General features: G+C 42.8%; 1 protein-coding gene across 1 annotated transcript in view; it reads right to left on the bottom strand.

The window, feature by feature from the left end:
• LOC124553392 (proteoglycan 4-like) overlaps positions 1–14,695 on the bottom strand; it is a 256,733-nt gene that overhangs the window by 74,805 nt on the left and 167,233 nt on the right. Inside the window, exons 3-4 of the mRNA XM_047127261.1 lie at positions 7,980–8,266; positions 1,546–1,781 (exon numbers count right to left, since the gene is read on the bottom strand). Coding sequence (XP_046983217.1) covers positions 1,546–1,781; positions 7,980–8,266 — 523 coding nt within the window. The remainder of the gene's footprint in view (positions 1–1,545; positions 1,782–7,979; positions 8,267–14,695) is intronic.

Here is a 14,695-nt window from a genome sequence, read left to right on the forward strand (position 1 = left end):
ATTCTATGCCAAATCTAAAATTTTTTTAAAAAATACAAATCTCATTAATTGTTGTTACTGTATTAACAACATACTTTTTAAAGCGGTGCTGATGTGTAAGTTAGGTCAAGAACCTGAAAATGTCTTTTATCACACTCTTAGTACACTACTGAGAGGAGGGGGAAGAGGTGTACTTTATGAACACCATAACAACAACTTAAAAACACAAATTTCGGTAATTATTGTTCATTTTACTCACTCAAATCTTTTTATAGAGTTATTGATATGTAAGTAGGGTCCTGAACCTAAAAATACTGAAGATTCCATTGATTGTGCAAGGTCACCTCTACCACAAAGATTTAAATTTTGCATTGAGTATAACTGAAAATTTTAAAAAATTATTGAATCAGATAGTAAAAGCAATAAACATTTTTCGACTACATTATTTTCAAGAGGTGCGGGTAAAGGATCCCCCTTGCCGCGCAGTCTAACACGCTGCTTCCTGAGTGGAAAGGCATGGCGGTCCCCGGCACGAATCCACCCGGCAGATTAGTGTCGAGGTCCGGTGTGCTGGCCAGCATGTGGATGGTTTTTAATGCGGTTTTCCATCTGCCGTGGCGAATGAGGGCTGGTTCCCTTGCTCTGTCTCAGTTACACTATGTGGGTGATTGCTGCGCAAACAGTCTCCACATGTGTGCACACCATAGTTACTCCTCTATGCAAGCATCTGGGCTTACTCTCGTCTGGTATGGGACGTTCCTGGGGTGGTCTACTGGGGGCCAAATCGTGCAACAACCCTGGGTTAAGTGTGGGGCGGCGGTGGGGTGGGTGGACTGCTGTGGCCTGTTGTGGGGTTGTGAATGACTGAGGGCTACTGTGGGACGAAGTCTCTGCATCGTTTCTAGATCCCCGGTTCAATACACAATACACACCGCCCCCTCTTTCCTCCCACCCCTCCTTGGTATTGCAATTGTTAAGATGAGAAGTGTTGTCATTTCAACCTTTGCAGGGTTGGAAGCTATCCTCAACAAAACACGCTATGTCACTTCGAAAAAGAGGTGATTAATACTTCCAGCACTTGTTAGTAAAATGAGGTAATTTCTAAAAATGAAACCAAATTTAAAAACATTGGACACACAAAGAACACTGACAAAGTAAATACAAGAAAAAGGTCGAGATAGAAGGGGATGGATAATTTCATGTAATTCTGTGTAGTGGCCAAAAGTGACTGTTCTGTTACATCAGAACTGGTTTTTATTACATACTATTTTAGGTTATAGTTAATAGTTTCCATCTTAAGCAGTTGATTTGGAGTAGATCGACTGGTCGCAGTTGATCTCATATTTATGAAAAGCGCTGCAACTTGATTTGAATTATATCATACAGTTTTCAGAAACAGGTTAGGTTGGTGCTGCAGTGGAAGCCAGGGTGAAGGCTGGAAGACTACTGAGGCTGTCGGGTCATGCTGATAGAATGATACGGAAAGGTGGGCAGGCCAGTCGAAAAGCAGGAGAGTACCAAAAACCACAGTCAGATTTGTGTAGTGGAGCAGAGTAGTGGCGCTACCTGTGTTCTGGCAGCAGGATGCCCTTGAGCGGGGGCACGCCCCCCTCGCCGCGGGGGGCCACGCCTGCCACGGCGGCAGGCATCACCTCCACCTCGACCTCGGCGGGCTCCGGCCGGCGCCTGGAGGGCTTCTTGCTGGACACCGAGCTGGATGATGAGGAGGAGGAGGACGTCGATGTGCTGGTCGACAGGGTCTTCTTCTTAGACATGATGCGCTTCTCGTCCACACCCACTGGCTGCACAGATTAGAACGGCATCACACGGTTACATTTCGAATTCACTTTATATCACTGATGTTGCAACACTAACACTTGTGAGGTTTCTATCCTATTTTTTCTATTCAGGGACAGTAACGAGAGCCTTATATTTTAACTCGATGTGTCATATTCCACATTTGCCTGCAAAATATTTTTCAAACAGTAGTTTTCAATAGTTAATATGTCACTACACGAATGTTCTGCATGCAAGCAGTGCATTCTTTAGTTGCGAGTAGTACAGTCACTGCAGTAAGCATTCTAAGGTACGCTAGAGAGAATATTGGGTGTTGGCTGTGCTACCAATCACATGGAAATGGCTTGTAGAGCACACAGATAAAGATACAGACAAGGATGAATTATGATCTGTTAGAGGTTGACAGGTGTGGATTATGAGGTAATGTTGTTGTTGCTCTGCTTGTGTGCACATTATTGTGACACATTGGAATAATGGAAGGTTTTAGTCCAAGTTTTCTTTATTGGTTTGCATTAGTGAGATTCATTGTTGAGGCATGAGTGACTTTCTACTCACATGGCTTGCACTCAGTAGTAATCGATTTTATCACTCCTTTACCAAAGAAATTAATACCTTGACAAAGCAGTGTTCGTTATAAAAAATAATTTTGGTAGAGATGATTGCAAGTCAGACAATGAGTTTCAGTTTTTGCAACATAGTTTTCTGAAGGTCAGTTTTCCTTCAATCAGTTAGTAAGTTCAAATTCCAACATCATCACCTCATAAGAGAATCATATTTTCTGATTATGTGTGTCGCCACATTGCATGGACTGGAACACAGATGCACAAAGCAAAACCAAAGCAGAATCTATTTAGAATAGCTGCATGTCCTTGCATTGCACTTTCCTTTCCTTTCCATTCATGTTGCTTGCTGCATGTTTTACGTTCATCACTTTGAGAAGTACCAAGTTTTCACAGCCACAGGCAAGCCAAGAAAAATTGTTAGGGCGAGTTTTACATTACAGTCGGGTTACTGTCAGATCATTTGGTCAACTTTCGCTTTTCAGAATTCGTTATCAGGTCAGTTTAAGTGTAGGTCATTTCAGATTGCACTTGATTTGCAGACAACCTTATTCCCACACTGTTACATGTACGAGTGTATTATTCAGAATTTGGTAATTTATTTACACAATTTGTGCACGTAGATTCACATGACATTTTCATAGAAACATTTGGGTGATTTATTCTTTCAAAATTTAATTAGTAATTTATACAACGGTTTCATTCTTGTTAACTCGGTGTGTTGCAAGTCATTTGTTGTGATTACACACATTGCAGCAATCCACTGTACTGTATCACGGGAATTACAATGAACAGCAGATTATTTAATATACACTTACGTTTTCTAATCACTTTGGTAATGTGTTCAAAGTTTTAATTAAAAAGCATTTGTATAGTTTCAGTTTCTGACACTCATTTTATCACATCACTTGTATTGTTCAGAACGAGACAGGTATGCGAGTTATAAAGCATAGCATTTCAGTTTACTCCAGCTTCAGTTCATAAAATTAAACAAATAGAAAACTTTCATGTAATCTATGCAAATATTAATGTAGTAGGATTATTGCACTAGTTAATATGTATTCATTATTTCTATTGAATGTTGTTATGGGATGCATTCCTTTTGTAAGTCAAATGTGTAAAATAATTCTACAAATTCTACTGATTCATATACAGTAAATTGATAGAATTGTAGTAGTTGTATATTTCAACATGCATAATGTGGATTGATCTAAATTGTTGACATCCCCTCAAAAAAATTACAGACAATTCCGTAATACTACCAAGTGCCACCGACACAGCCAATCATCACTTCAACACCTCCCGGCAGTGTAAGGAATCTCTAGGGCTGTACAGAGTGCTTCAGTCAGTAACTTTATTACAGTGATGCAATATATGTCTGTTATCGTCATTCTGTGTGACGTAACCAATGTCAGGTCCCTGTCCCTAATGCTGAAACAGTCCAAGTGACTGTCGAAGTGGAGTTAAACTATTTGGTTTCTTGCTAACATTAACAACTAAAGTGTTTAAAAACTTCAATCTAGTCATTATTAGCCTGCAGGACATTGCTGTACTTAATTGCTACATGTGATCATAAAGTCGAATAACTACAGAAAATACTTAGTTTAAATTCGCTTGATTTTGATTAAATAGTACAATGCGCATTCAGTAAGTGATACAACAAATTCCTTTTCTCAGTCAATTTCGGTTGAAACAATGCGGAAATTTCCAGAATGAGATTTTCACTCTGCAGCGGAGTGTGCGCTGATATGAAACTTCCTGGCAGATTAAAACTGTGTGCCAGACCGAGACTCGAACTCGGGACCTTTGCCTTTGGCACGACTCACGCCCCGTCCCTACAGCTTTACTTCTGCCAGTACCTCGTCTCCTACCTTCCAAACTTTACAGAAGCTCTCCTGCGAACCTTGCAGAACTAGCACACCAGAAAGAAAGGATATTGCAGAGACATGGCTCAGCCACAGCCTGGGGGATGTTTCCAGAATGAGATTTTCACTCTGCAGCGGAATGTGCACTGATATGAAACTTCCTGGCAAATTAAAACTGTGTGCCGGACCGATACTTGAACTCGGGACCTTTGCCTATTGCGGGAAAGTACTCTACCAACTGGTAGGAGACGAGGTACTGGCAGAAGTAAAGCTATGTGGATGGGGCGTGAGTCGTGCTTGGGTACCTCAGTTGGTAGAGCACTTGCCCACGAAAGGCAAAGGTCACAAGTTCGAGTCTCGGTCCAGCACACAGTTTTCATCTGCCAGGAAGTTTCAATGGGGAAATTGATGTGGGACATCGTGGAATATTCAGGCAGTGAGATGCGAGGAATAACCGGTCCTCCAGCAGCGACAGCACTGCCCAAGCCCGTGCTGTCTGCATGCAGCAGCGTTGCTCAGTTGCTGCTATAGTTCTGGCTATTCCTCGTGTCTTACTGTCTCTGTTAATGCATATCGATGAAAAAAATTTTGCTCCAGTTGTTTTATGGATATGCATTAACAGAGGCAGTAAGATGCAAGGAATAATCGGTACTGCAGCAGTGACAGCACAGCCCTGGCCCGCAATGACTGCGTGCAGCAGTGCTGCTCAGTTGCTGCTGGAGTTTCAGTTAATCCCCGCCTCTTACTGCCTCTGTTAGTAACAGTAGTCTTATCGATATGCGTAAACAGAGGCAGTAAGAGGTGAGAAATAACCGGAACTCTAGCAGCAACTGAGCAGTGCTGCTACATGCAAGCCGGCCGGAGTGGCCGAGCGGTTCTAGGCGCTACAGTCTGCAACCACGCGACTGCTACGGTCGCAGGTTCGAATCCTGCCTTGGGCGTGGATGTGTGTGATGTCCTTAGGTTAGTTAGGTTTAAATAGTTCTAAGTTCTAGGGGACTGATGACCACAGCAGTTAAGTCCCATAGTACTCAGAGCCATTTTTTTCTGCATGCAGTCAGCATGGGGGCACATCTGTCCTATAGCGGCTGGAGTACAGGTTATTCGTCACGCCTTACTGCCTCTGTTTACGCCTATCGATAAAACAACTTCTGCTCTAGACTAATATGCGACTACTCTATCGAACAGGCACATAAAATTGCTGTTCAAAAACAATTTTGTTTGTAATGGGAACCAAACCAACGTTGCCCATCGACACTCAGCGTCGCATGAAGGATGTGATGAGCACTATTCGTTTAAACTGACTCCACCAAAGATGGAATTGCAAACATCTGTCAGAACACCAGAGTCAATGCACCTGATGACTCTTAGGCGGGGCATCCATCATATATATCACTTAGATTAGGCATACAGCCTATGCAAGCAGAGTGACAACCTTGTAACAGTTTTATTATATATTTGATTCACAGGTGGCATGAGGTTAAAATAGGCAGTGTATGTGTAAATGACATAGGGGCTAAAGCTGTTAAAACGTCGCACATTAATATGGGACCGTACAGCCACATGGTGATGCAAACTTTTAGCAGCTTGCAACCACAGTTACTGATATATCTGGCGAATTCCAAACGAGGAAAAGCAAAAACATTAGATAAACTTAGATAAATTATTCGTAAATAGTAGCTGGTTACGTTGAAGATACAAATGTATAAACAATTTCCTGTAATCAGCAATAAGAGGGTAAAGTATGTCACACAAGTACAAACAGTAACGCACGTCACCATTTGGATGTGTTGTCCCACATTAATGCATGAAGTTTCTACAGCATTCAATATTTAAAGATGTGATTTGCAGAACTGAGAAATTTCTGTGGTGACTACTATATGGTATGTTGTCATGAAGCTCAACAAATGAGAATTGGAAGAGAGAATTTAGAAGCGACAGAGGAATTTACCTATTTCAGAAGCGGGATCACAAGGGATGGCAGAAACTGGAAAGAAACTAAGAGGAGAATACAGCAGGCCAAAATTGCATTCAACTTGGAAAACAATGTCACTCGTCAAGATGAATATAAGTCAGGAAATTTTTGTGTCCAGATGGAAGTACTTTTGTCTGGCCATACATGCAGGTTCTTTGGCTGCTCTGGGAGAAGGCTCATCAAGGTAGATCATGTTAAATATTAGTTCACTTTATTACATAAATGAATAATAGATTTACTTAACTTTGGCACACTTCTTTGCCACAGGACTGCTTGTTACAATTGTTATTGACTCTGAAAGCATCACCTGATGCACAGATTAAAAAACTGTTCTCTTGCAGTACAAAATGCAATCTTGACAAAAGTGCAGATTCATCAGAAATTTTAACTATGACTATGATGATGAGTGCTGTAGCTGGTGTCTCGAACTGGTGTGAGCACTTCCTGGTTCAGCTCTATGTTGACCTCAGTATGAGGGCACTGCAGTGCTGGAAGAGAGGTACGGTCTTCAGGAGTGCCACTCGCATGTTGTTGCAGATTGCAGTGAGAATTGAATAATGTCTGTGGTATCGAGTTTGGTATTGCAACGAGCTCTCTGGATAATGCCACAGACATAACCATATAGGTCTTGGAAGCAGTTGTTTGGAGTGTGGCATGATACAGGTATGAACCTGAGCAAGACGAAGAATCCTGAAGAAAATCCTAGGATTCAGCTGAAGACTTAGCCAACTGGGAACAACCAGGAGAGACCTAAAGGAGATCCCAGCATACTGACTGAAGACTCAGCCAACTGAAGAAGGTCCCTGCAACTGGGGACGTCCAGAAGAGCCCCAAAGAAGATCCAAAGAAGTTGGCTGATGCCTCATCCAATCAGGGACTACCACTAGAGAGCTAAAGAAGATCATAGCAAGTAGGCTGGAGACTAAGCCAAATGGGATCTGAAGAAGGTCCCTGTAACTAAACTGTAGACTTGGAGAACTAGGGACGTCCAGAAGAGTCCCAAAGAAGATCCCAACAAGTCGGCTGCTGTTTGATCCAATTACGGACGACCAGTAGAGAGCTAAAGAAGATCGTAGCAAGTAGGCTGGAGACTAAGCCAAATGGGATCTGAAGAAGGTCCCTGTAAATAAATTGTAGACTTGGAGAACTGGGGATGTCCAGAAGTCCCAAAGAAGATCCCAATAAGACACCTGATGTCTGATCCAATTAGGGACGACCAGTAGAAAGCTAAAGAAAATCATAGCAAGTAGGCTGGAGACTAAGCCAACTGGGATCTGCAGAAGGTCCCTGCATGTAAACTAGACTTGGAGAAATGGGGACGTCCAGAAGAGTCTCGACGAAGATCCCAACAAGTCGACTGATGTCTGATCCAATCAGGGACTACCAGTAGAGGGCTAAAGAAGATCATAGCAAGTAGGCTGGAGACTAAGCCAACTGGGATCTGAAGAAGGTCCATGTAACTAAACTGTAGACTTGGAGAACTGGGGACGTCCAGAAGAGTCCCAAAGAAGATCCCAACAAGTTGGCTGATGTGTGATCCAATCAGGGACTACCAGCAGAGAGCTAAAGAAGATCATAGCAAGTAGGCTGGAGACTAAGCCAACTGAGGACAACGACAAGGGTTCTGATAAAGACCTAAGCAAAGTGGTCGAAATGTCGATTACTGAAGCATTACAATCCAACTGATTTTACCTCTGATGACAACAGTTACAGAAGCAAGCAGGCACTTATAATCTAAATCGGACTGTATTGGCGAGGTCACTGGTACAACGGGATTTGGGACGGGGGGACAGCGCCGGTTACCTGCTCCTCTATGACCCCGATGTCGGCCTGCGGCCGCACGCTGACTCTCCTGGCCGGGGGCAGCGGCAGAGTGTCCTTCGGGTGGAGCAGCGCCCCCAGCAGGGCCTCGGCGGCTCGCAGCTGCTCGGGGTCGACGTCGACGTCTCGCTTGCTGGGCTGGGCGCGGGCCGAGCCTGCGCCAGCGCTGGGGCGGCTCTCCGCCCCCGCCACCTCCTGCTCCTCCAGCACCGCCTCCAGGTCGGAGGCGGCGCGCGACGCGTGCGGGCTCTGGTGGGAAGTCGCGAACTCTGCAACACATTGGCCACACACTGTAAGAAAAGTGGACATTGCTCACACTCGTTTTGGTGTAGAACACGAACCAGCACTTTAGTGCAGAATGCGATCCACTGAGACAGGCCTGGGTGTCGTATTCGCAATTTCTGAGCTCTGTAGCAGTCACTGACAAGCCAGAGCCTGACAGTACATTGATCTACATTTTGAATGCAAGATAGCAGCGATCCTGCGTGGCACAGACTCGACAAGTCTTTGCTAGATTTCCAGAGCTATGTGGCACAAGATTTTAGACTTATTTCTATGCCACCCATGTTTGCTAAAGTTATTGAAAGGACTGTGAGGTACTGGATGGGTTAAACAAGAGGTTTCGAACACTAGGCATTTTTTTCGATTTAACTATGGCGTTAGATTGTGTTGATCACAAAAGATTGCTCCAGAAGTTGGACCATTATTGAATATGGGGAGTAGCTCACAATTGGTTCACCTTTTGCTTTAACAACCGACAGCAAAAGGTCATTATTCACAGTGTTGAGAATGACTGTCGTGTGGGGTCTGAGTGGGGTACAGTCAAGTGCCCCAGGGATCAGTTTTAGGGCCACTCCTGTTCCTTACTTATATAAATGATATGCTCTCTAATTTTACAGGTGATTCTAAAATATTTCTGTTTGCTGATGACACTAGCTTCGTAGTAAAGAATGTTGTGTGCATCACTAGCTCTGTTACAAATAGTGCAATTCTTAGCTTGTAAGAAATAAACTAACGCTAAATCGCAGTAAGACTCAGATTTTATTGTTCCTAACAGTCCATTCAACAAAACCCAACGTTTTAATTTCACTGAATGGTCACATGATTACTGAAACTGAATAGCTCAAATTACAAGGTCTTCAGGTTGACAGTAAACTGTCGCAGAAATCCCACTTTCAGGATGATGTTCAAAGACTTAATGCTGCCATTTTTACAAGTACTATTTGAACGGTATCTAAAGTAAGTGATCGTTCGATACGAAAATTAGTCTACTTTGCTTATTTTCATTCGCATACGTCGTATGGTGTTATATTTTGGGGTACCTCTTCCCATTATAAAAGGACATTTTTGCCTCAGATGTGGGCGGTTCAGGCAATAAGTGGTGCAAATTTGCAATTATCTTGTCAACCCCTGGTCACTAGTCTGGGTATTCTGACATAGGTCTCTCTCTCTCTCTCTCTCTCTCTCTCTCTCTCTATATATATATATATATATATATATATATATATATATATATATTTGCAAATTTACACTACTTATTGCCTGAACTGCCCATATCTGAGACAAAAATATCCTTTTATAATGGGAAGAGGCACGCCAAAATATAATACCATACAACGTATGCGAATGAAAATAAGCAAAGTAGACTAATTTTCGTATCGAACGATCTCTCTCTCTCTCTCTCTCTCTCTATATATATATATATATATATATATATGTAGAGAGAGAGAGAGAGAGAGAGAGAGAGAGAGACCTTGTAATTTGAGCTATTCAGTTTCAGTAATCATGTGACCATTCAGTGAAATTAAAACGTTGGGTTTTGTTGAATTGAGTGTTAGGAACTATAATATATATATATATATATATATATATATATATATATAGAGAGAGAGAGAGAGAGAGAGAGAGAGAGGCGAAACCAATGATCAGGAACAGTAAGGTCTTTGAAGGTCAACGATGGTCTAAAAGATGGCATGAACGTCCACTTACAAAGGGTGTTCGAAGTGGTGACCATCGGTATCAATGCAGTGCTGAAATCTTCTTGTCATAGATTGAGTGGTATTCCTTCGGCACTTATCGAAGCACATGATCTCTCTCGCATATCTTCAGGCGTAGTTTGAAAGTCTTTATAAACAATGTGTTTCACGAACCCCCAGAAGAAAAAATACAGAGGCGTGCAAATAATAAATATTCGCCGAATACGGCGTATCTATCTAACGTGCCACTGACATCTAAACAACATTCGACGGTTTCGCAACACAACACTAATAGGAACGGTAAGGCTAGTATGGTCGAATCAAGCGGATGTGAATGATGTATTCCTTCGAAGAACAAGTCGATATGCTTCTCATTTACGGACAATGCCAACGAAATTCAGTGAGAGCCGGAGAGTTATACGCTGAAAGATATCCTCAACGTACTCACCCTACACGCCGTACATTTAAATATGTATATGATAAATTGAGAATAACTGGATCTTTAACGCATCGGAAACATATCTGCCAAAGGAAAGTTACTAACGAGGAAACGGAAACTGTTACTCTTGCCACTGTGGTTCGATGTGTAGTTCGCATCTAATCTCGAGGGAACCTGATATGAGCCAGAGTAGTGTTGTTCGTGTTCTGCATCGCCATAAACATCATCCTTACCATATCAGTCCCCACCGAGAATGCATAACACTGAATTCTGCCGATGGCCTCAACTTCAGATTCGGAGGGATGACACGTTTATTAATTTGATTTTATTTACTAACTAGGCTACATCACGAACCATGGAAATATTAATTGGCATAACATGCATTATTGGGCATCTGAAAATCCATGTTGGCTGCCGAAAGTTGCACACCAAAAACCGTGGTTGGTGAATGTATGGTGTGGGATTCTGGAAGACAGAATTATAGGCCCCTTTTTCATCGAAGGAAATCTTAAAGGTTGGAAGTACACCACATTCCTGCAAAAAAACATTACGTTCGTTATTGGAAGAAATACCTTTAGGAACAAGGAACAGAATGTGGTATCAACACGATGGGTGTCCAGCACATTTTTCGCTGATGGCTAGAAATGAGTTGTAGAGACAATTACCAGATCGTTGAATTGGACGCGGAGGAGATGTGTCGCGGCCAACTCGTTCGCCAGACTTTACGCTTCTGGATTTTTTCTTTTGGGAATTCGTAAAAGACATTGTTTATAAAGACATTCCAACTACACCTGAAGATGTGCGAGAGAGAATTGTCAGAGTGTCCTTCGATAAGTGCCGATGTGATAAGGAATACCACTCAATCTATGGTAAGAAGATTGCAGCACTGCATTGATACCAGTGGTCATCAGTTGGAACACCTTCTGTAAATGGTCATTCATGCCGTCTTTTTGACCATCGTTGACCTTCAAAAACCTTACTGTTACACATCACTGAATTCGTCTCGATAGCCGCTGTCAGAAAATAAGTACCAAACTATAGTATCCCATTTAAAGAAACAAAGTTGACCTTCATATCTCTGACGCGACCCCACCTGGCAACAAAAAATCAACATGATATTATGGCCCCCGTTGTCCCATGTAACTTTTGTCCCGCAAACTTTTCAGCTCCTGTCATACTTTCGGTGGTATTCTTGGTGGTAATAGTTAGTTACTCATCCTATATATATGTTCCTAATTGTCGTTTCTTGTTAAGAATATCAGCGTATTCCAAGAATTAGCAGCTTTCACTCAGTTAATATAGTCAGAAATCCAATCTGCATTTGGATAACACATCCTTGAATCTTGCGCAGAAAGGTTTGTGGTGTACTGCCGCATCCATTTTCAATGAGCTACCACAAGAATTCAAAAATCTTAGCAGGAATCCACGCGTTTTCAAATCAGAACTGAAGAGTTTCCTCAGGGGTCACTCCTTCTATTCTGTCAAGGAGTTCCTCGAAAAATTAAGCTGATTCCTATGTTTTATTGTTGATTGCACTTACTTAAACTTTTGGCTTGTCTTTTTTTTGGGTTCATAAACATTTTATTTCATCTGTTCTTACTTTGATGTTGTTATTTCATTTACTTACAGGTTCCATAACCTTCGAGATTTGCTCCTCAATTTGATCCTACGGAACTATACGTGTAAAATAAAAAAAGATGTTTATGCACCGGTCATGCAGTTCTAGTAAACTACTTGTCGGTGATTAAATGAAGCTATATAATTCCAGGGTCTCATATATCTATTATATATGTCTGAACTGACGAATGAAAACTTTTTCGAAGACCAGGATTCGAATCCGTGTCTGCTGCTCAATAGGCAGTTGTGCTAATTATTACGCCACAACTGCACAGATTATCCAAGTATGTCTCCCTTCTGGAATAGCACCTCAGAATCGAATGAAATGGTTCCTACCTGAAACCCAGGCATAGGTGGGTTAGTAAAATGAGACTATATAGTTCCAGAGACCTTACGCGATGTATACATGCAGACTAAAGTGACAAATGAAAATTTGTTCCAAGGCCAGGACTCGAACCAAGTCTCCTGCTCATTAGGCTGATGCGCTAACCACTATGCCACCCTGGTACAGTGAACAGCAGGAATCCCCATTTCGTTCGATGCTGAGTTGTTATTGCAATACACTTGGAGACCCTCTGCAATGGTGTTTGAGTTTACAGGTAATACCTAGTGGGTTCAGGCGTGAATGGGAATTTGGATTGAGGATGGAGGCATGCTAGGGTAGTCCGTGCAGTTGTGCAAAGCTACTGTGCCAGGGTGGTGTAGTGGTTAGCACATCTGTGTAGTGAGCAGAAGACCTGGGTTTGAATCCCAGCCTTGCTACAAATTTTCGTTCATCGGATCAATCTGCCATTTATACTTGTCGGTCGTTTGTGGACATGAAGCTGGCGCCTAATAGTGTCCAAGATATGCCCTCAGTTTCAGGTCAGGCGAACTGCGTGACCAAGGCTTCAATGCGAGTTCACTATGCTCTTCAGTTCACTGTAGCACCATACTGGCATTGTGATGCGGAGAGTTACTCTGCTGGAAAATGCCTTCACCATCAGGGAGATCCGCATGATGGAGGGACACATGTGACGGCCATTTATGTGTATGTTGTCCATAGCTGTCATGAGTCTTCGATTACTATCACAGACCACACAGAAGCACAGGTTAGCATTCCCCAAAGCATAATACTATCCCCACTGGGCTGCGTTTGTGGCACGATCCACATTTCAGGCAACAGTTTGCCTGGATGACGGCATATCCAGAAAAGACCGTCGACCTAGGGTAACAAAAAACTGTTATTACACTGCTGTTATTTATTCCCACATAAATCGGCAATATACTATCAAAATTATACCACAATAATGATTTACTTTGAATAACTTAATAGTAGGCAGTATGTACACAATGATTTTATGTTATATGGATAATAACTTTTTACATGCATTTTTTCCCTAGAGATATACCATGTTTTTCAAATGTAGCACCCATTTAGTTGTGATTATCTTATTTGATAACTTAATTGTTTAATATTTCATATTTAAGTTCCTGTATTATTAAAAAAATTGGTCGTGTTGTCGATTTATGACACATTAGCTGAGTACCTGGCATTGCCAGGATGTGTATTTCTGTCCTGTTAGTCCATTTCCCCCTTCCCTCTGTGTCCAGCTCCTACTGCCTACTTTCTTCGTCCATTCATCCTCCAGCCTTCTCTCCATCCACCTCATCCTCTGCCCTTTCTCAGATCATTTCCTCCTCTCCCATCTTTGTCTCTCTCTCTACACCCCTTCCTCCACCTTATCTTGGTCCATCTCTTCCTTCCTACTTTCTTTCTCTAAATTATTATCCCCCTCCCCACGCCCCCGCCTCCCCGGCCATTGCAGGCTGGTGGTTCTCACCCCTACAGTATTTCTTTTCAGGTAGTAAGTCATATGTCTACCAAGTTTGCTTGAATTTGATCCAGTGGCTTAGGAGGAGCTTCTAACCTGTGTCTTTGCCAGAACACGCGTATGTGACACAAACTGGTGTCCGCAATTAAAGCAACAATCGGAAATTTTGCATGGTTGCGTTTATTTTGCCACCAAAAAAGAGTACAAACATGCAATAGTAGAAACAATGTAAAGAATACAGAATGTAAGCAACTGCAACATGCATAACGTTCTGCGTTGTTCTCCAACTTAATGGATTTCTACACAAATTCTGACCACTGGTTAATGTGCTCAGTATGGGTTGTGAGGGCCCGCCCGGTTAGCCAAGCGGTCTAAAGCACGGCTTTCCGGAGTGGGAAGGAGCGCCTGGTCCCCGGCACGAATCTGCCGACCGGTCTGGTGGGATGGCCAGTCAGTGGATGGTTTTTAGGCAGTTTTCCATCTGCCTCAGCGAATGCGGGCTGGTTCCCCTTATTCCGCCTCAGCTACACTATGTCGGTAATTGCTGTCCAAACAAGTTCTCCACATACACCACCATTACTCTACCACGCAAACATAGGTGTTACACTCATCTGGTGTGAGACGTTCGCTGGGGGGTCCAAATGGTTCAAATGGCTCTGAGCGCTATGGGACTTAACTTCCGAGGTCATCAGTCCCCTAGAACTTAGTACTTACACCTAACTAACCTAAGAACATCACACACATCCATTAGCGCCTAGAACCGCTCGGTCACTCTGGCCGGCTGGGGGGGGGGGGGGGGTGTCCAACATGGGCCAAACCGCAAAATAACCATGCGTTCGGTGTGGGGCGGCG

This window comes from Schistocerca americana, chromosome 11 (genome assembly GCF_021461395.2).
Source record: "Schistocerca americana isolate TAMUIC-IGC-003095 chromosome 11, iqSchAmer2.1, whole genome shotgun sequence".
NCBI lineage: Eukaryota > Metazoa > Arthropoda > Insecta > Orthoptera > Acrididae > Schistocerca > Schistocerca americana.